The 22148-nt window shown below is 42.9% G+C and overlaps 2 protein-coding genes across 2 annotated transcripts in view; one reads left to right on the top strand and one right to left on the bottom strand.

Moving 5' to 3' along the window:
- The window catches only part of MPP4 (MAGUK p55 scaffold protein 4), a 45501-nt gene extending 38759 nt beyond the window's left edge, over positions 1-6742 (top strand). Inside the window, exons 17-21 of the mRNA XM_075284378.1 lie at positions 118-198; positions 3829-3922; positions 4512-4620; positions 5382-5516; positions 6492-6742. Coding sequence (XP_075140479.1) covers positions 118-198; positions 3829-3922; positions 4512-4620; positions 5382-5516; positions 6492-6677 — 605 coding nt within the window. The 3' untranslated portion in view covers positions 6678-6742. The remainder of the gene's footprint in view (positions 1-117; positions 199-3828; positions 3923-4511; positions 4621-5381; positions 5517-6491) is intronic.
- Positions 6743-8621: 1879 nt separating this feature from the next.
- On the bottom strand, positions 8622-21888 carry WDR12 (WD repeat domain 12). The gene is made up of 13 exons (XM_075284342.1): positions 21798-21888; positions 19429-19523; positions 18641-18735; positions 15446-15552; positions 15237-15352; positions 14563-14717; positions 13349-13394; positions 12995-13080; positions 12094-12234; positions 10932-11037; positions 10186-10318; positions 9999-10071; positions 8622-8880 (listed from the first exon to the last, which is right to left on the bottom strand). Exons 1-13 carry the CDS (start codon positions 21836-21838, stop codon positions 8803-8805), a joined length of 1272 nt encoding a protein of 423 aa, XP_075140443.1. The 5' UTR covers positions 21839-21888; the 3' UTR covers positions 8622-8802.
- Between the last annotated feature and the right edge of the window lie 260 nt (positions 21889-22148).

Genomic DNA, 22148 nt, shown 5'->3' with positions numbered 1-22148 from the left:
TTACTACAGTATATTTGCGATCAGATCTATGCACTTTCCTATTTTTATGTTACTGTCGGAATAAAACTCCAATAGATTATTGTAATATAGAAAATCATTGGTTTTACTTTCTTGCAGGTCCTTCAGGAGTTGGTGTTAATGAACTAAGAAAGCAGATTATTAGGTTAAATCCCAGCATATTCCACAGCCCAGTGCCACGTAAGTGCCAATATTCTGACTCTACAAGACATAAACATTAAAGGGGCTCTATCATTGGAAAAAGTCATTTTTAACTAAGCACATACATGCATAACCTTTAGAAATGCTATTCCACACCTACCTTTTGTATGTAAATCGCCTCAGTGGTTTTTGAATGAGCCCGTTTCTATTCATATGCTAATTAGCTTCCAGCCAGCACAGGAAGTTCCCAGCAGCACTCGTCTCTGCTATTCTCTCCTATCTGTTTGTGCAAACAGGAAGTCATCAGCAGCCTTTGCTGTACACATACATAGGAAAGAATAGCACATAGGGTGCACGATGAGACTTCCGGGGTGCACCAAGAGGCTAATTAGCATATGGATAAAAACGGGCTCATTCATAGACCACTGAGGCGATTTATATACTAAAGGTAGGTGTGGAATAGCCTTTCTAAAGGCTATGCATGTATGTGCTTAGATAAAAATGACTTTTCCCAATGATCGAGCCCCTTAAAGCCACTGGGAATATCACTGAACTGATGCAGCAAAATGACTTCCAGAGAAATATATGTGCTCATTGTGCACACACTTGTTGGCTTAGCCATGTAACATACACACTTTGAAGCATATGTCACAAGAACTGTAAACAAGGGAGCTTTACAGGGTCAACCCTCCACTTGCTTCATACCCCAGTCTAGTGAATGTGTTTGTCAGCAGCTGCCACTGGGGAATGGAATTATGGAATTGATAAGTACAACATATGAATCCACACCATTATGCCAAATTCGATAAGGTTCCCTTAGTCCTTCTCGATACAGATGCAGAGACGGTTTTGATTTAGTACACCATAGTAACATTTCTGAAAATAACAAATCATAAGAAATATTGTGTGTTGGAAAATTGAGGAGCTTCACTGTATATCATGCACTAGTATACATCTATATACAGTGGGGCAAAAAAGTATTTAGTCAGTCACCAATAGTGCAAGTTCCACCACTTAAAAAGATGAGAGGCGTCTGTAATTTACATCATCGGTAGACCTCAACTATGAGAGACAAAATGAGAAAACAAATCCAGAAAATCACATTGTCTGATTTTGTAAGAATTTATTTGCAAATTATGGTGGAAAATAAGTATTTGGTCACCTACAAGCAATCAAGATTTCTGTCTCTCACAGACCTGTAACTTCTTCTTTAAGAGTCTCCTCTTTCCTCCACTCATTACCTGTAGTAATGGCACCTGTTTAAACTTATCACTATAAAAAGACACCTGTGCACACCCTCAAACAGTCAGACTCCAAACTCCACTATGGTGAAGACCAAAGAGCTGTCAAAGGACACCAGAAACAAAATTGTAGCCCTGCACCAGGCTGGGAAGACTGAATCTGCAATAGGCAACCAGCTTGGATTGAAGAAATCAACTGTGGGAACAATAATTAGAAAATGGAAGACATACAAGACCACTGATAATCTCCCTCGATCTGGGGCTCCACGCAAAATCTCACCCCGTGGGGTCAAAATGATCACAAGAACGGTGAGCAAAAATCCCAGAACCACGCGGGGGGACCTAGTGAATGAACTGCAGAGAGCTGGGACCAATGTAACAAAGCCTGCCATCAGTAACACACTACGCCGCCAGGGACTCAGATCCTGCAGTGCCAGACGTGTCCCACTGCTTAAGCCAGTACATGTCCGGGACGTCTGAAGTTTGCTAGAGAGCATTTGGATGATCCAGAAGAGTATTGGGAGAATGTCCTATAGTCTGATGAAACCAAACTGGAACTGTTTGGTAGAAACACAACTTTTCGTGTTTGGAGGAAAAAAAATACTGAGTTGCATCCATCAAACACCATAACTACTGTAAAGCATGGGGGTGGAAACATCATGCTTTGGGGCTGTTTCTCTGCAAAGGGGCCAGGACGACTGATCCGGGTACATGAAAGAATGAATGGGGCCATGTATCATGAGATTTTGAGTGCAAACCTCCTTCCATCAGCAAGGGCATTGAAGATGAAACGTGGCTGAGTCTTTCAACATGACAATGATCCAAAGCACACCGCCAGGGCAACGAAGGAGTGGCTTTGTAAGAAGCATTTCAAGGTCCTGGAGTGGCCTAGCCAGTCTCCAGATCTCAACCCTATAGAAAACCTTTGGAGGGAGTTGAAAGTCCGTGTTGCCAAGCGACAGCCCCAAAACATCACTGCTCTAGAGGAGATCTGCATGGAGGAATGGGCCAACATACCAACAACAGTGTGTGCCAACCTTGTGAAGACTTACAGAAAACGTTTGACCTCTGTCATTGCCAACAAAGGATATATAACAAAGTATTGAGATGAAATTTTGTTACTGATCAAATACTTATTTTCCACCATAATTTGAAAATAAATTCTTACAAAATCAGACAAAGTGATTTTCTGGATTTGTTTTCTCATTTTGTCTCTCATAGTTGAGGTCTACCTATGATGTAAATTACAGACGCCGCTCATCTTTTTAAGTGGTGGAACTTGCACTATTGGTGACTAAATACTTTTTTGCCCCACTGTAATTCAATGATGTTCAAAGGTTGCAGGTCACATCATTATGGTCCCAGCTGAGGCTAGATAGTGAAACAGTCTATAGGGTCTTTATTCTAAGCTTAAGTGGGGTGGGGGCTTCCAGGACTATGTCTGTCTGGTCAACTGGAACTCACCATATGTGGTGAAAAGACAAAGGAATGTGTAGAATGTGTTAGTATATGAGGGATGAAGCAGTGGTGTAACTAATGGGGTAGCGGCTGCCACAGGGCCCGGGACATTAGGGGGCCGGCGACAGCCGCTACCGCTGCATTTTTTTTTCTATTCTTAATAGGCCGTTACTCCAGATGGTAACGGGCCCTATTTGCTTATCAATCCTGGCAGTGGCCGGGATTGGTAAGTGACGCCACAGACCCCACAAACATCATTATTATACTCGGGGGTCTTTTCAGACCCCAAATATTATGATCGGAGGTCCAGGGGAGGTGAGGTAACATAACAAACACTGTTACTTACTTCTCCGGGCAGGTTCAGGCCTACTTCTGTCCCTGACGTCACATGACCTGTGCCTGCGTCCTGGGTCATGTGACGTCATTGAAGATGGCTGACACCACCGAGGACTGCAGGGGAGCTGGGGATAAGTAAGTAACATTGTTTTTTTATGTTGGTATTCCCCCCTTCAGTATCTAATTATTATACTCTAGTATAATATATATATATATATATATATATATATATATATATATATATATATATATATATATATATATATATATATACTCGAGTATAATAATTGTTCATGGGTGTCCACAGTAGGCATAATAGTGTGTAGGAGTCACTATGGGGCATAATACTGTGTACAGGTGCCACAATAATGTGTGCAGGGGCCACTATGGGGCATAATAGAGAGCGCAGGAATGTGGGGGGGGGGGATTTGGTCAGGGTCTTTGGTGGGCGTCGGTCGGGGGGTCCAAAGTTTGCCACGGGACCCCACCGTTCCTAGTTACGCCACTGGGATGAAGTAACAAAGTCCTACAGATTAGTAGCAAATATTATACATTTTACTTTAAGATAAGGATTGGATTGTTAATGGCATTACACATGGCAAATACTAACATAAAAGGATCTATGTCCTACTAGATACTACTCGCTCCAAGAAGAGCTACGAAGAGAACGGCCGAGAATATTTCTTTGTATCTAAAGAGACATTTGAAAGTTTGATATACAGCCACAGGTATGGCATCTGTCTGCACAATACAATGACCATCAAAGCTGTTTCTACCAAGTTATTAACCCATATTGATTGTAAATATAAGACTGTGCAAATATTGATCATCTTATCACATAATGGCACCATTTTTACTTTAAAGGGGTCCTTAGGATGGGACAGTGGGGTCTGACTGTCTGTACCATTGCCGATAAGCTGTTTGACTAGTTTCAATGGGACAACGTTTGTGTTACCTTGTCCCACTGCTTCTAAATAGTTGACTTGTCCTAAAGGTAGCCTATTAATATTAATATACGTCTGAGTGTGCAGGCCGTGTAAGTTCAGATTTTTTTTTTTTTAAATAGAAGTCACTTGGATGACATTCTATTGTGTGTGTACCCATATGACTCTAGTAGTCATATGGGTAACCAGGGAGTCACAACTGCAGGACTAGTGGAAATTTCAGACTTATTCTTAAGGGTTTTTATCCCTTTAATGATACAGCTCATACACCCTTACCAGATATCTAGTACCTGACTAGCCTTTCCCTTGTTTCATATTCAATAGAAAACTGCTATATAAGTTCATTATTACTGTTTTCTATATTTCCCATTAGTTTTCTGGAGTATGGAGAATACAAAGGACATATGTACGGTACCAGTATGGACACAGTGAAAGAAGTATTGGATGCTGGAAAAATATGCATTATAGACTTGGAACCTCAGGTTAGATCACCATTGTATATGTATAATAGTATACGCAAACGTTACATTCAATGGGCGATCACATCAACATTGGGCGTGCAGTTTGGTAATAATCTCTAAGGAGATTCTTGTTGCATTAATAATAATTAGTGTTGAGCGAGTCGTATTCGAACGAATACCTCGCCGGCATAGGAATGCGTGTAATCGGCCAAACACCAAGGGATTAATCGCTTTGAATATTCAATGCGTTTAACCCCTTGGTGTTCAGCCGATTACGCGCATTCCTATGCCGGCGAGGTATTTGATCGAATACGACTCGCTCAACACTAATAATAATCTCTAAGGAGATACTCACGTGCTACTGCTTGTATTATTTAATGAAAAATAAATCATAGGAAAACAGAATATTATTCACTACCAAACTGGTTCTGTAAGTAAACCTGGATATTTATTTTTGTCTAAATGTGAGTATACTTGCTAAGTATAATTCTGGCTGCCACCACTAGGTGGCGAACACAGCATATACATCTTCCATTACAATTGTTATGCACTGAGCTCCACCTACTGGAGAATGCAAGTACATAGAATTTTATTATTGTACTCAATAATTGACTAAAAGGAAACGGGCAGAATAATTAAGCACTGAGCTCTCTATAGAGGAGGAGAGGTATGTGTCTATGGTAGGTACTCCTTTAATAATTCACAGTGTTTATAGGCATACATATACCATCTTAGGGACATGGGAAGGATTGATACATATACCACTTCTTGTCTTGTTACAGGGTGTTACAAGTGCTCGAACACATGAACTTAAACCATACGTCATATTTATAAAGCCACCAAGCCGTAACTGTATGAGGCAGACGAGAAGAAATGCCAGTATCATCACCGATTACTATGTGAACCAGAGGTTTAAGGTACACTTATCATGTATATATTATTGCCATTAATGCAATTATACCCTGATAGATAGCTGGAGATGAAGCTATATTAATAGCTTGATGACCGCTCTTATAGTATAAGCCACTACAGGACTCTATGACCTGACACGTGAACTTGTCACTATAGAAGACTAGTATTATCATCTCTGATATAACTGTATTATGTCACTGAAAGGGCCCATCTTCTGTGGTTGCTGGAGCGGGACATGGGAAGTGTGTAGATAATGGAAGAGCTTTGTTCTTGGCCACCTAATGGCATTTTGTGACCCAATAAGATAATCCTAGAATAAGTACAGACTCTTGGTGTAGACCCTGGAGGTGCATACAGGGGAAGGAAAGGGGGGGGGGGGGGGGAGGACTTATCTGTCATGGTTTCCCCCCACTGTAATTGAAAGTGTGAAACTGATAACTAAATCTTTGTCAAAGATATTCGACAAACAGACACCTTACAGATAAAAAAAAAAAAAAAAAAAATCTAACCGTCACAAACCTTGATCAAGCTTATTCACATATGCTCACTATTGGTGCGTTTCGCCCCATCCGAATCTTTATTCAACATCTTAACATGAGTGGTTCACAAAGTTTTGGAGGGGAGAGACGCATCAGATAGTGATCTTATACATACGTGAATAAACTTGAACTCAAGATTTACGCTGGGACCTTCTTTGATGGTATTGAACAAGGCTCAGGCACCTCTCCATGGGGCAGGTGGAGCACTATCTTCTCTCTAATATATGAAAAAACCCAAAAAATGTATATAAATCTAAGGCTGAAGCCACATGCTGTGAAAGTTTTTTAAAATTTTTATTAGCCCAAAAAAAATCTACTTCTGACTTTGGCTAAAAAATAAATAAATCAGTTTTTCCACATTATGTGGCCTGACCCTAACAGATTCTTTCTAGTGTGTGCTGTATGCAATGGCCAATTTGCTTATTTTGTTTGACTTTGCAGGAGGAAGACTTTCAGGAGATAGAAGAAGCTGCAAAGATGATGGAGGATCAATTTAGCCAGTTCTTTGACCAAGTGGTGGTGAATGATGATCTACAGTCTGCCAGTGTCCAGCTCCTGTCCATTATCCGCCGTGCTCAAGATGAGCCGCAATGGATCCCTGCAGCTTGGATCTGCTCGGATTCGTAACCTTCAGGCAGCAGATATTACTTACCCAGAGACTCAACATTTTAGGTCATATTATTTAAGGCCAGAAAGATAAGAATTTTAGTAGCTTTTCCCACTAAGACTCTGCTATATCACAATCTTCATCTTCAGTAGAGATGAGCGAGTACTAGTCCAAACTCCCGTTCAGAATAGCACGCACCCATAGGAATGAATGGACGCAGCTGGCACGCAGGGGGTTAAGCGGCCAGCCGCCGGTAAAGTCTGCATGCCGGCCGCTTCCATTCATTCTTATAAGTGCATGCTATTCGAAACGGCTGTTTCAAATAGTACTTGCTCCTCTCTAGTTTTCAGCGTTGGAGCTTAGGTGCTTTTTTTTTTTTTTTAAACACTATCAAGCACCAGACAAAAGCAGATCTTCCCTCTGCGACCGTCACCTACCAGGGAAAGGGGGATCCTGTGTCATGACCGCTGCTCAATCCCTAGGAGACAACAGAGTAGTGGGCATGCTTGCAATATGCAATAAATGCTTTAGCTGGACCTTTGTCATATAAGATTAATGAAGCCAGTTTGTGACATAAGTTTACATTTTGCATCTGGTTAGAACATACAGGATTTCACAGTTTTGCTGTAAATATTGTTGCCATTTTTTTCTTAGAAGTGGGTTTAGGAAAAAAAAAATATTTTTAATGTAGATTGTGAGCCCCCATATGGGGATCCTAATCTACATTTTTCCCCCCCTATCAGTATGTTTTTGTAGAATGGGAGGAAATCCATGCAAACACAGGGAGAACATACAAACTTCTTGCAGATGTTGTTCCTGGTGGGATTTGAATCCAAGACTCCAGCGCTGCAAGGCTGCAGTGCTAACCAGTGAGCCACCGTATTGCCCCTGGGCTTAGGAAATTTTACTTGTAATGTAAACTGCATTCATGGCACAACTTGTAAACTTAGATGTTGAATCTATATAGTGGAATAACCGTAAAACTCAGGTGAGTAGAGTCCGACTGCTGCGATCTACCCGATTCCAAAAATGGTGAAGGCCTGATCCTCCCCACACATGCACAATCCCCTTCTATTATAGTTTAGTGGGATGTGAACAAAGTGAAATGCCGACATATGCATTTGTAATTCATTTTCTGCAACAATGTAGTGTCTATGGGGACACTCAAGAATAGTGAGGTGAAGTCCTACATGTAGGGGTAGAAATACTATGGTTCATGTATACCATACAACCAAGCTCAATGCTGGTTCTGAGATCTAGTCTAGGGGACGACACTGCTGAAGGTCTTGTTATTCACAGTAACACACATTGGAGGTAATTCCTCTATATTAATATTTGCCCTGCTATTAAAATATATTATTTGTCAACTTGAACTATAAACCTGATTCTGTACTGACAAAATAAATCTTATAGGTACTTAAAACTGGCCAAGAATCAACTAACCTCGGTGGGGCGGGGGAAGTGCCACAATTACATAAGAGTTCCACCATATTGTACTTAGGAGTCTGAATGGTTATGATTAACAAGGGGCTTGGCCCCCTTTGCTCAGTGACTGGTAGGGCCCGAAGGATGAGACACTTATTCGGTTGAGAAGTGATAGCTGTGGATTGTAAGAATACCCCTTTAATATTCTCAGTATAGAAATTCTTAACCACACTGAAGAAGTTTCAATAACAAGTCCATGATAGGATTAAGGCACCGGGTCACTCAGTTACAATATATTTAGATTGTGACAGCGCGTAATACATGACCATTATAAATGCAGATGTATTGTACAGGTTACCTCCATTGTATTTCTGCTTAATCTGTGCAGGACTACTGGGGGCCTGACGTGGCAACTTCTGTTTGCATAGCATACAGATAAAAATAAATGGCACCTCTGGTCACATTTTGCCATACTAATAATAATAAAAAAAAAGTGAAAGTATAAGGACTGAGCATACAATCGCAGCAACATCCATGAAATATTGTGTCTTGGGAAACCATTTGTTTTGTTTTTTTTCTATCGTAGAAAGTTTAACTAAAGAAAACTGCATAAATGGGTTTTTTCTGTACAAATATAGTATTAAAAATGACCAGTTCTCCAAACAGCTTTACAACATCCTGTAGCAGCGATAAACATCTCTTCAGTCCATGTTGCCCTGGTCATGCACCAACATCTGAAGGCGGCGCTGTGTACCTGTATGAATACAGTTTGTTGTCTGCCCCTCCACTTAGAATCAGCTGTAGAAAATGGGGAAAAAAAACAAAAAAATTACATAAAATAAAAATTGCTATTAAAGTAATTCCTTAAAGGGATCCTATCTTTTAAACACTTTTTTTTCTGCCTAACATGTCGGAATAGCCTTAAGAAAGGAGATGAATGGCCTACCTTTCCTCGTCTACTCTGCGCCGCCGTTCGCCCTGTTTTTTCTCGGTATGAAAATGAGCTCTTGTAGCACTGGGGGTGGGCCCCAGCGCTCAAACAACACTGGGGGCATCCCCAATGCTGCCTAAGAACTCTCCAGCGCCGCCTCCATCTTCTTCTGCAACGAGGTCTTCATCGCGTTCTTCTTCCAGTGGTGACTTCTAACTTCTATGCCTCGGGCAAGCCGACTGCGCATGCTCGCGGCCACAAGAAAAATGGCTGCTTCCACAGTATTGTAAGCGCCCATTTTCTCGTGGCCGGCGGGCATGCGCAGTCGGCTTGCCCTAGAAGTTAGACACCACCGGAGGAAGATGTGGTGAAGACCTCGTTGCAGAAGATGATGGAGGCGGCGCTGGAGAGTTCTCTGGCAGCATTATGGACGCCCCCAGTACTGTTTGAGCGCTGGGGCCCACCTCCAGTGCTGCGAGAGCGCTCATTTACATACCGAGAAAAACCGGGATAAGAGGCAAACGGCGGCGCGGAGAAGACACGGAAAGGTAGGAGACAAATAGCCTTTCTTAAGGCTATTCCGACATGTTAGGGAGAAAAAAATGTGTTTAAAAGATAGGATCCCTTTAATATTTTCTACAAGATTTACCAAAGTACATACTGTTTCAGTGGCAAGATTTCCATTTAATGTAGAGCAACTTAATAAAATGAAGGGTTCTAAGCGATTCTATGCAACATATGTTATTTAGGTATGTTCACATTCTAGAATTTACATCTGTCCATTTCCAACCTTGGGCTTAAATCACATGTCAGTTTTGACATGATCACTGATGCTAAATAGTGTCAATGGCGCTTAAACAACCTATCAAGAGAAAACTGACTACATTGCCTGACATCATTCTATTAAAGGAGGATCAGAATCAGTTCCCTGATATACTCTAAAAGGGTGTAATAAATCCAGGATGTGATGCGTTCTGGTGCTTACCCCATGTTCTGTCCAGTCAACACTTAAAACTTTATCTTCATGTGCAGCCAGATCATAAAGAGGAGCTTTACAACTGGAGAAATGAGAAGAAATAACACTGAGTGCTATGGTAGAAAAGAGATCGCGAGCGAGCAGTCAATGATACTGAGAAAAGATGTGAATTCATGGACAGTATATGGATTCCTACCTCCTTGTGTCCCAGAGCTTCACATAGCTATCAAGGGATCCGGAGACAAGCTGCTGCTCATTGGTGGGCGACCATTTCACTGCCGTTACCCAGCCCGAGTGAGACGTCAAGGAGAGCAGAACCAGGGATCCATCTGTAGAGACAAGCAAACTTCAGGAATTCTCCTACAACTCTTGATACTAGTAATTTATGACTGTAAGTGGACTCCAATACAATGAAGAGAGCCATACATGAGCGGCTACCTTTCCATTCATAGTGGTCTAGCTCCAGACAAGACAGCAATGGGAGACCCATTTCTGTAAACAGGTGCAAGTTCCAGAAATGGGACCACATCTGTCTGACATTTCTGGATTATTCTGTACATAGGCTATAAATGTCTCGGATAAGCAATGATATTCCACTAATAACCCTTAGGGTATGTTCACACGGCGAAAAAATGGTTTCGGCTCTTCCACACGGCTAGCCGCGACGGAAAGCAGATTCAGTGCATGGGCATTCTGCCGCCGATTAGGCCCGAATGAATGGGCCTAAAAAGGAGCCTGTCTCGAGCCGCGAAATCCGCGGTAAGATAGGGCATCTCCTATTGAAAACGAGCAGCTCCTATTGAAGTCATTGGGAGCGGTTTTTGTAGGCAGATTTTGAAGCGGATTCTGTATCAAAATCAGCCTACAAAAAAAACTCGTCCAAGTGAGGGGAAAAAAAAAAAAAAAAAAAAAAGAGCAAAACACTGAAATATCCGTACTTACCTTTAGTTCTGGGATCCCATAATCGGATATGTCTGTCTGTACTACCAGAGGCCAGTCGTTTACACAATGGCGAGTAAGAGATGCAGTTAAACACTTTGCTTCCAGTCTGGTAGATAATAAAGAAAGTATCAGTACACTGCTTATATTACATATACAACCTCTATCATTTACAACTACTTTGTGCTGCTGAAGCTATATCGGTATACGGTCCTATGAGGAGAGGGCTGATCACAAAACCCTCATACAGTACATGGAAAGCATTTTAAGGGGTCAAACTGTGTCCAGTCATTGGCTGAGCAGTCATTGTGAGACCAGGAGGTAGAGACAGGCAGGGGGTCCAGGTAGTGTCAGAACTGAAGAAGAGGATGATCGCTGAGGGGACTATTGCTTTTTTTTTTTTGTAAAACACTTCCAGAAAAATCAGCCAGTTCTCAACCTCCTCCAAGGTGGAGCCTTTCCCCGTCCCCTGTTGTTAATATTATTAAAGTAGTTTTCCAGATCAAATACAATACTCAGGGGTAGTTGAGATGTCATTAAAAAAAAAATGCCAGTCCCAGCGTCCCCTATGGCTCTGGCCAGGCTAGAAGTGCTGAGCCTCACTTGGCCAATCATGGCCTCAGCAGTCACATGGGGCATGGGCAGGGCTGGCGTCAGCACAAGGCATAGTTAGGCAAGTGCCGGGGTCCACAGAGCCTCTGGGGGCCCCTTGGCACTTGCCCGCCCCAGCGCTTGCCTGTCCCGATTTCAGCTCATCAGTGTCCGCAGTGTCCCGACTCCCGCTTCCTCCACAAGGGGACCCACTGAGGCTCTGTCGCCCAAGGGCCCATAAAAACCTGGAGCCGGCCCTGGGCATGGGGTACCATTAATGTATCAAAAGTGACATCACCAGTATTGTACATGTGACCAGCAACTGGCCTCAGCAGTCACATATGTCTCAACACTTCCACCCTGACCTGTCGCAGCACTAGAGGGGGGGACAGGGAAGTATCCCTTCCTTTTTTAATTTTTCATTACCCCTGGCTTTTCCATTTTTTTTCTGGAAAACCCAAGCCTAAAACTTTTGCACAGTGGATTAAAATAATCCTGGTAGGTTAAGCATCTCACAGTATGTAATCCTTTCATCGTATATTAGTCATATACATTTATGCGATGTGATTCTTACCAAAGTTGTTTTAGCTTCCCCTGCTTCAATGTCCCACACTTTGATAGTGTGATCCCACGATGCGCTGCAAACCTCATCAGTATCAGACCATAGCACAGATGAAATGGCTTCATTGTGACCAGACAGAGTAACAATTGGAGTCTAGAAAAAGACGCAATATTCTCATTAAAGTGGTTTTAACAAACAAAATAATATGAAGTTATGGTAAATGTCTCCATTGGTGACACAGGTCACACAATCCCCAGCTGCAAGCAATGCATGGAATCTCAAAATTGTCAAGCCGTACTTATCACAACCTTACAGCCTTACGTAAAGGAGACCGCTCATCAGGATTGAAGCCCCTAACCCACAGATACTTCCTTATGCTCCCGAGGTTCAAGGTCCTGCTGCTCAGTCAGCCTCTTTACAAAAATTTTGCATATGGCACAGGTACAGTGAAATAAGGTGTACGCTCAACAGCTTCAACTGCAAACAGCACATGTACTGTCATCTGTTACAGCTGCATCCCGATTCTTATCTGGCAATCTAAAACCTTTGTAAATGGCCAAAGACAGCAGCGGACGAGACTGAGGTCACAGCTTTGGAACCCTGAACTCCAGTAGTGTAAAGATGTGCTGCTGGATTAGAGACCCCAAACCTAGCGACAGATTCCCTATTAAGAAAAGCCATCGACAGCAGCACAGACAAAATAGCCTTTGCAAGCCATGTAAAACAGCGGGCAACTCGTATGCAAAAATATTACTTATTAGAGCCTTGCAAAACACAAGTATATGATTGTGACCATCCCAGTCGCTCAGTGCAAAATACTCAATACTGAAATCATTACACAAAAATCCATAAAGACAATAAGATTCTCCTATATTGGAACCAATGCTCAGGTTTCCTGTCCAGATAAACTTACCCTAGTTAACCCCAGCTGCTCAGTTTTCTGTTTCTTCCGTGGCCGGTTTGACTTCTCCTCAACTTCGTCTTCTTCCTCAGTGGGTACTGCAATACAATAGATAGATACTTCATTATTAGCAATACATTTTATTGAATTGGAGTAATGAGGGATTATGCAGGAATAAGTAAAAAAACAAAACCGGAAGACTGCAAACAATATACAGATGGACGACCAAGGCGGAAGGATCAAGACCAACTCTATGAGATTGGGGGGGGCGCGTCCCACATCTGGGACCACCACCTATCAGCTGATGTCTATATTCTAACTTATTACACACAGTACACACTACATGCATTTAACACCTCTACTGACCTGCAGACCAGATCTTCAGCATCCTGTCCCATGATCCACTGCAAAACTAAAGACAAAACAAGCTGGTTATGTAAATGAGAAGCAGATTGTCAGACAAGCATTAGTCTAAGGCCCCAAGGGACGACACGCAGCACTAAAGCGCTGCAGGAAAAAATCACGGCGGGAACGCATCACGGTTCTTGCCGCAGCGCTTTGAACAGAACGTTCACCGAGTTTTCCTCCACAAACTTTCTGTTACCATTATATCTACGGGAAAGCCGCCGCCGTTTCCTTAGATATAATTGAAATGCTGCGATTGCCAAAACCGCGCCAGTTTTGGAAATCGCAGCGTGTCCTCGCTACGGTTTTGAAACGCAAAGTGGGCATTGGATTCGCATGAATCCCATCCACTTTGCAGATACTGTAAAATGCTGTGATTTTTCCTGCGGCGTTTCCAGCCTGTAGAGTCCCGGCCTTAAAGTGTTTAACCCCCTCCAGCCAAAGTGACTTGTTTTTTCAGCATTTTTGTTTTTATACCCTGCCTTCAAATAAATATATATATATATGGTTTGTTATGTTCAAGCAGCCATATGAGGTTATGGGTCATCATCTTACTACCTTAACTTAAGGGCATGTTTACACAGCAGAAACCTTTTCCGCCGTGTGACTTCTCCGCGCGGCTAGTGCGCACAATTCATTTCTATAGAGTTTCTGGAGATTGTTGGCCATGCACACTAGTGTTTCATTCATAGGGAGGATACAGGGGGACTTTGGGGCCCTAATTCTTCTGAGCACTGGGGTCCAAGTGGTCAAACTGATAATTTGCTACCTATCCCCTATCCTATCCCCTATAGGGTATAAATGTGTAATGACAAGCACTGGGGATTTAAGTTGACTTCTCTGTTCTTTTGACATGTCTGTATTAATAGATACTCGTATTCTCTGTAAAACAGTCATTCTGGATTATTGTGTCTAAGGCTTGGTTCACATCTGTGCACGGGTTTCCGTTCAGGGAGTCCACTTGGGAACTGTCAATGTATTCATACATTTCTAGCAGTAATAACAGAAGAACATGACAATATGGAGTTTAGATAAAGTTGCTCCACACTGAAACACTTCAGGATAGGCGACGGGTTCTGTCTGTAAATTACTTGCATTTTCTGACGTGCATTTTGTTTAACAAATCATTTTTCTGTAACAAGAATAAAATAAAAAAATGTAATATATTCAGTTACTTTAGTGCTGGATCCGTCCACAGCAATGGAGTCCACGCTCCCTGCATGTCCTCTACAACAATGGAGAGCCTTCACTTTATTCTTCTCTGCATTCCACTCCCAAAGAAGAACGGTCTGATCCATGGAGGCGCTCAGCAGCAAACAGGATAGGCTATCTATAGAAGAGAAAAACGGACCGACGTCATGATCAATGTGATGGTGATACATGCAAGCGACTACAATATTACAGCTAAGCAAAGTTCACATTTCCGTTCCTAAAGTCCATTGTTCTCATCCATTATAGGATGAGAGCAACAGACTTAACTGGTTCCTGCTCCATGATGTACCAATACATCAGCGAAGCCATTCCTGTGAATTGACGCCACAGTAGCTGTGACATACAGCTGAGATCCTACTCCAAGGGCTGCGAGCAGTGAAAACACTGTTTGTGGCTGTTAAACCCCTTAGATGCAACCATCAATAATGCTGGTAGCATCTAAGTGGTGTCTTAGAAACACTTAGCCAGGCCAAGGATGCAGATTGTGTCACCTGAGCCTTAAGGGCCTATTACTCAGGCCGACTATCAGGGCAAGCTCTCCATAGCAGCTGTTGGTGAAAGCAAAAACTCTGCAAAGCCAGCGGAAGAGTCTACATATAAAAGCTGTAAAACATGGAAATTGCTTAATTCCAATTACCTTTCTTCACCCAAGCGACATCTTTAACAACTTCCGTATGGCCTGCAATAGTCATGAGTGGTTTGCCTTCCACTGACCAAATTCTACACGTTTTGTCGTAAGAGCCAGTTAAAATCCTAACGGAAAAAAAGAAAAATCAAAGGTGACATTAACATCACATTACAGAAAGTGCAGACACATCATATCACCCGGCATACAGGATGACATACCACTCTTCACTTCCCGCTATGGAGCTGAGCCAGTCGTCATGTAGCATGCACTCCTCGGGCTGCGGAGCCGTGATCTTTTCTACATATTCAATCTCAACCACTTCTTCCTGTAAATAAGAACAATTGGAAAGATGAGACCACACATGGTTAGATATTATGTGAAATCATCACACGATATTAGTGGCATATTTAGGGGAAATCAGGGCAACACGGTGGCTCAGTGGTTAGCACTGCAGCCTTGCAGTGCTGGAGTCCTGAGTTCGAATACCACCAGGAACATCATCTGCATTCTACAACAGACATACAGATAGGAGAAAAAAATTTACATTGTGATCCCTATATGGGGTTCACACTCTACATTTAAAAAAACAAAAACAGTCCTGGTCATGTGACAATTGGCTGGACCCCAACTGATCAGTACTAGAGATGAGCGAACACTGTTCGGATCAGCCAATCCGAACAGCACGCTCTCATAGAAATGAATGGAAGCACCTGTGACACCGGCAAAGTCAGCGTCAGTGAAGCACCTGTGACGCTGAATTTGCCAGTGTCACAGGTGCTTCCATTCATTTCTATGGGAGCGTGCTGTTCGGATCGGCTGATCCGAACAGTGTTCGCTCATCTCTAATCAGTACAAGGAGCTGTCCATGACTTTTGAAATTGCTGCAGCAATGTATTAGTCTTGCTATCGGATGCGATTTTGTAATATGTTGTTATTACCAGAATGGTTGTTCCAGATGCAGTCGTATGATTATCCTCGCCAGTTTCTGTGATGTCACATCTATATACAATCCCTCTCCCGACAGGTCAACATCTCTGTCCCTTACTTTTGGCTGTGACATACAGCTGGGATCCTACTCCAAGGGCTGCGAGCAGTGAAAACACTGTTTGTGGCTGTTTAACCCCTTAGTTGCAACATCTCTGTCCCTTACTTTTGGCTGGAACCTCTCTGCAGTCCATGTCCCTCTCCTATGTGCATTATGTGACAGTGCCAATATCTGGTGTGCAAGCTAGGCTCGGCAGAGATGAGAAGGGCAGGGACTACAAAGGTTCCAGTCAACAGTAAGGGACTGAGATGACGACACCCCCAGAGACAGTGGGGAGCGCAGACGGATGTGCCTGGTATATGTGACATCACAGGAAGCAGTGAGGATGGTCACGTGAACTCATCAGATATGAAGCTAACAAGAGCGTGACTGGTAGTAACAACATATTACACAATAGAATTGACATTGGTTTAATGACTTGTGGACAACCCCTTTAAGTAATAGTATATCCTAGCAATAGGTCATCATTTCTCAAGAGAGGGTTATAGCTTAAAGAGGATCTGACACCAGGTAGAAAATACTTAATATACATCTTTAGATTCTTGTCGTGCACCTCATCAATTTGGTGTTTTTATCTTTAAAATCCATCCACGCATTCAAAAAGATACGGCCCCTAGAAGTTTATACGTAAACCAACTCTTATTCATCAAGAATACAAGAAAAAACAAAAAAGCTTCCCATCCATTTGGTGAATAACAGAATTTACGTATAATCATCCAGGGGCCGTATCTTTTGAACCGGCGGACAGATTTTCCAAATAAACCATGGCGAGAATCCCGCGATCGATGACATTTAGTATTTTGAACTTGGTGACAGATTCTCTTTAAAGCTCCGTTCGCATCACGTTTCTACAAGCTGCATCAGTCTGCATCCATTTTCCATAGACTTCAATGATATAACAAATGTATACGTCTCCGTCTTTTATTTAGCAGGAGCGAAAAGCTTGGCTTGCAACGCTTTCTTTTTTTTTGTAACTCAAACTTTATTGAAATTTTTTTTTTTATACAATAAGAAAAGAAAAAACAATTACGAGTTACAGGGCGAACACCCGCCCTGCGAACAGAAAAAGCACACAGTGCAACACAAAATACAATCATAGAAGAATAAAAAAAAAAAAAAAAATTAAAGACAAAGAAAACAACATAGAAAAAAGAAAAAGGAAAAAGGGGGGGGGGGAGGAGGGAGGGGGTTAGTGGGACAGATGGGTGGGGGAGAGGACTAAATGTGGGGGGTGAAAGGGTAGGTAGGGGTGAGTGTGAGCAGTCAGGAAACCAGAGAGAGCGCTCGTCAGGTCATCCATACCACAGCCAGTTGGGAAGGGCTCGGGAGGAACCACTGGTCAAATACCTGAGACGAACAACAAGAGCATCAATCAGAGGAGGGGTCAGAGCCCAGAAGCGTCCGGTACTCTGCAGACTGTTGAAACCTGAACCAGTAGAACCAGGTTTTGATGTACGCCTCAGTCGTGCCATGCAGGAAAGACGTGAGATTTTCCATGCGCATTATCTCGTTGACCTTCGAAATCCAGAGGGAGAGAGGAGGAGGATCCACTCGTTTCCAAAAAAGGGGGATACAAGCCCGGGCAGCGAGGATCAGGAATCTAAGTAGGGAGCGCTTAAAGACCTTTACAGAAGACTCACAATGATTAAGGAGGAACAGGGCAGGGCCCAAATGGTGAGAAGTTTCAGTAAGCTGGAGGGTTATCCGCTTGACCCCCTCCCAGAAGGACGAAAGGGCAGGACAGGACCAAAAAATGTGTAGCAGTGTGCCTTCCTCATCGCCACAGCGCCAACATAATGGGGAGACCTGAGGAAACATAGCATGGAGTCTCGTAGGAACCCTATACCATCGGGACAAGATTTTGTAGCTGGCCTCCTGGTGGCGAGAGCTGATGGAAGCAGTATTAGAAAGGCGAAAAATGCGCCTACGCTGCTCCTGAGAGAGGGAAAGGGACAAATCAGATTCCCATTTCAGCAAGAACGGCGGAACAAAATCCTCTGGAGGTTCAACCAGGATCCGGTAAGTGAGCGAGAGGGAGTGGCGAAGGGGGCCAGCACCAACACAAATCTTCTCCAAGGGGGTAGGTTCGACGCGGAACTCTGCAGGAGCAGGGAGAGAATGTAAAAAGTGACGAAGTTGCATCCCCCGCCAAGCATCCAAAGGGGGCAGCTCAGGAGGGGCCTGGGAATTCAGAAGTGTAGTCCATCCCCCAGCGTCCTGGAAGTGACAGGCACGGAAAATCCCATGACGGCGCCAATTACGAAAAACTCGGTCTTGCAACGCTTTCTTAACAGCCGTGAACTGTATTGCAGATCCATAATCTGAACCTAGCCTTAGTGGGCGACAAAAACAAAATGGAGTCACTTACTGTAGTTATGCCTTCTGCTTCCATATGTTTAATGAGGGGCAACCGCAAGAACTGACTCTTGACAAGGAAGTCGAACTCCACATGAGTGTGTTCATCTGTAAGATGAGAAAATATCAGTCATTGATCGATTCATTTACTGCAATGGATATATTCATATTCATGTCTAAAACCCTTCATACTTGCTAGTCAGGGCCCAGGGGGCGTTATTTCTGCACTGTACACCCACCTGACATAGGCCGGGACTGACACCACAGAAAGTGAATGAAAACTGCAAATAGCCTCTTTAACCACTTCAGTGCTGGGCTATTCTCTCTGGTTCAGAACCGGACAGATTTTCAATTTTTTCCGTACATGCAGGTTGGAGGGCTAAAAACCTTTTTTTTTTTCCTTCCAATTATCAACTATATGTGGGAGAAATTTTAGGCTAAAAAAGAAAAAGCTGCAATTTTTTAACTGCCCACACCACTTTCTAGAAAGGGCGAGCGGTGAGGGCATGGCCATTGCCCCATCAGATTTATGACCGCTTACGCCGGTTCACTATGCTATGCGCCAATCTAGACTTCTGTGCAGTCACATGGCCTCGCTAGAGGATGCGCCTGATTTATGGTAAATCTTCATCACGCCATAACTGAGGCACATCCTACGGTGGATTATCAAGACTGGCATACTAAACACTGATCTTCATAAATCCTCCCCTTGAGGGTTTCAAAAAAATTAATGGAATTCACTTAAATCACTGAACTCCTTAAAACATTAAAAAAGCAAAGTAACAGATTACAGGAACTTACCATTCTTAGTTTCAAGCACCTTGTTGATGATATTACTGAGATCTGCAATTTCAGATGTGGCCGGAATGGAAAAAGGAACATCATCGATCTCAAACCTAAAGCAAAAGACAAGAGTTACTAAACCAGAAAGATCGGCTACATCTTCTCCACTTATAACAGTAGAACGTGGTGGCAGATTAACTGCACATGCTGGACACAGTGCTCGAACTACATTTTTTCTGTGAGAGTAAACATGGTTAGTATATTGAGGAGTATTTTTTGGTTAAAAAGGACGTTCAGAATCAGCACGTACAAAGCAGATCCCATTCATTTCAATGGGAGCCAGCATACGTGCGCTCCCCATTGAAATGATACGTGCGTAATACATTGAAACCAATAGGGAAAAAAGCAGCCCATTCATTTCAATGGGGAGCGCACGTATGCCGGCTCCCATTGAAATGAATGGGATCTGCTTTGTACGCGCTGACTCTGAACGTGTTTTACGTTCAGAATCAGCTCAGCGTATACTCAGTGTGAATGCACCCTAAAAAAAAATGTTTAATAGGGCTGCTGAAGTCGCTGTGATTGTACTAACCCAGAGAATATGGCGAATGCGTCATTATTATCATTATAGTGAACGCCATAAGTTTTGTTTTTTTCCCCAGTTGCACTCCATTTTGAATTTTCTCTACCTTCCCAGTACACTGTATGGAAAATGTATTAGTATTAGGCTGGTCTTACACGACTGTAGTTTAAGACCACAAATGGTCCGGAATTGAGGGATTTCAATTGCGGACCATTTGCAGACACATTATACTCAATGCGGCCTCTTACACTACCGGATATTTTATCTGTGGTGTGCCGGGCCGCAGCCGAGGTCCACACTTTTTACATGTCCGTAATGGCCACAATTCACGGCACTGCATGGACTCGCCCAGAAAACTCTATGGGCGAGTGCGGCAGTTTACGGGCATCTGCGGAGTCTATGTTGATGATCAGCAACACGTGGACCGTAAAAGCATTACAGTCGTGTAAGACCAGCCTTACTAGGAAATACATACAATTTATATAAGCCTTAATATTACTCTGAGAACAGTAAAATATTTTTTTTGGCTTGTGGAAAGTGAAGTGGAAAAAGTTAAATTGATGTAGTTTAAAGGGTGCTGGTGCTGTCATCTTTCACCCGGTACAAAAATAAACATTTTCCTTATCTTTCACCTGCTCTCTCAGGAGTTCTGGTGTCCCACAACTGCAGATGACAGCCTCAGAGGTTGATGGTGGAGCATTAATAGGGGTAGCCTCAGGAAGACAACCCCTGTCCATAGATCTGCTCCTAAACAATACCATCTGCCAGACAATCTCATCTAGATATTAAAAAGACGACTATTCATTTAAATGGCTACCACGCAAATACCACTAAGGCTGTGGTCAAACTAGCATTTGGGGACTATGTCCTCTTTCTGCTTAAGGCTACATGCAGCTTTTTTTTGTTGCAGATTTTGTTGCGTTTTTTTTTAGCCAAAGCCAGGAGTAGATTGAGCAAAAGGGAGAAGTATGAGAACTTCCTATATCTTTCTCATCCCTTTGGTAGCCATTCTTGGCTTTAGCTCCAAAAAAACCCAAAGCAGCTAAATCTGCAACAAAAAAAAAGCTGCGTTTCCGCAACGTGGGGCCTTAGCCTAAAACATGCGGAGAGAACAGTCCTGCATACGAGACTTTTCTCTCCGCCAAATCTCAGCTAGAAACTCGTTGAACCCCATTATAGTCTATAGGGTTCGCAGGTAATTGCTTTTTTAAACAGATAGCGTTTCCATTTTTCTGGTTCCCAAGCAAACGCAAAGAACTGAAACCCGAAAGCTAGTGTGAACCTAGCATAAAATGTAAGAAATCTTATAAAAAACTAACACTATTGCTCACATAGTGCATGTAAAGGTTTGTTTATATGTCAGAGCTGGACATATGCAATATATATGTAACATCACTGGCACCGGACGCATGCTAGTTATTATACGACTGTATGTAGAGTACAAATCAGCGGAAACAGAACACATGACACACAGGTAGGTAGCCATTTGCCGTCCATGATTTTCACTGACCCATACACTTGAATGACTAGGCAGAGCCGTATATAAGTGCGTATATAGGACTTGCTCCACATCTCGCAGCTCTTTGCTATGGCTCAGACACACACTCGCAATATCCATGGATAATATTCACAATTGTAGGATAATACACTAAAATAAGCTACAATTGCAAGTATGAGGCCCCGCAATCCCTAATATCATGTGGCTGATAAGACAGAACTATAGTGAGAGCAGGTATGACAGGAGCGGGGCCCTGCTACATATAACAGCCCATCACCGGCATACTCGGCTCTTCTTGTAACTCACTTCTTATTCTTGGTGAAGAACCGTGCTTGGATCTGCGCCATTGCAGGGGTTGTCTCCGCCGACCACACTCACACGACGAACACAAGCCGGGGTACTATCCACTAACCACGTGTTACACGGAGCATGCCTGCTAGCCGAGCGCGTCGAGTTCTATCAATTCGTTAGGTCTGCCCTTAAAGTGACAGTATTCCCATTCATCCGTCGTTCATTCCTTGTGTTCGCACTAACATGTCTGTAGAGCTTTCCTAATCGTCATAAACGTGTGTTATGTTTTTACACTTTGTATTCTACTAATTGACAAGAATTGCGTTTTAGTTTTACTTCCGGGATGTGTTCCATATCCGGGTTGCG

Source organism: Leptodactylus fuscus, chromosome 8, assembly GCF_031893055.1.
Source record: "Leptodactylus fuscus isolate aLepFus1 chromosome 8, aLepFus1.hap2, whole genome shotgun sequence".
NCBI lineage: Eukaryota > Metazoa > Chordata > Amphibia > Anura > Leptodactylidae > Leptodactylus > Leptodactylus fuscus.
The sequence above is the reverse complement of the archived record's forward strand: the minus strand, read 5'-3'. Positions and strand labels throughout refer to the sequence as shown.

Bases quoted from the DNA above. Each gene is read 5' to 3' on its own strand.
- WDR12 (XM_075284342.1), bottom strand. From the start codon at position 21,838: ATGGCGCAGATCCAAGCACGGTTCTTCACCAAGAATAAGAA. The intron at 13,081-13,348 runs GTCAGTAGAGGT...ATTGTATTGCAG, and splicing joins GCTGAAGATCTGGTCTGCAG to TACCCACTGAGGAAGAAGAC. The intron at 8,881-9,998 runs GTAAGCACCAGA...CATTTTCTACAG, and splicing joins TTGACTGGACAGAACATGGG to CTGATTCTAAGTGGAGGGGC.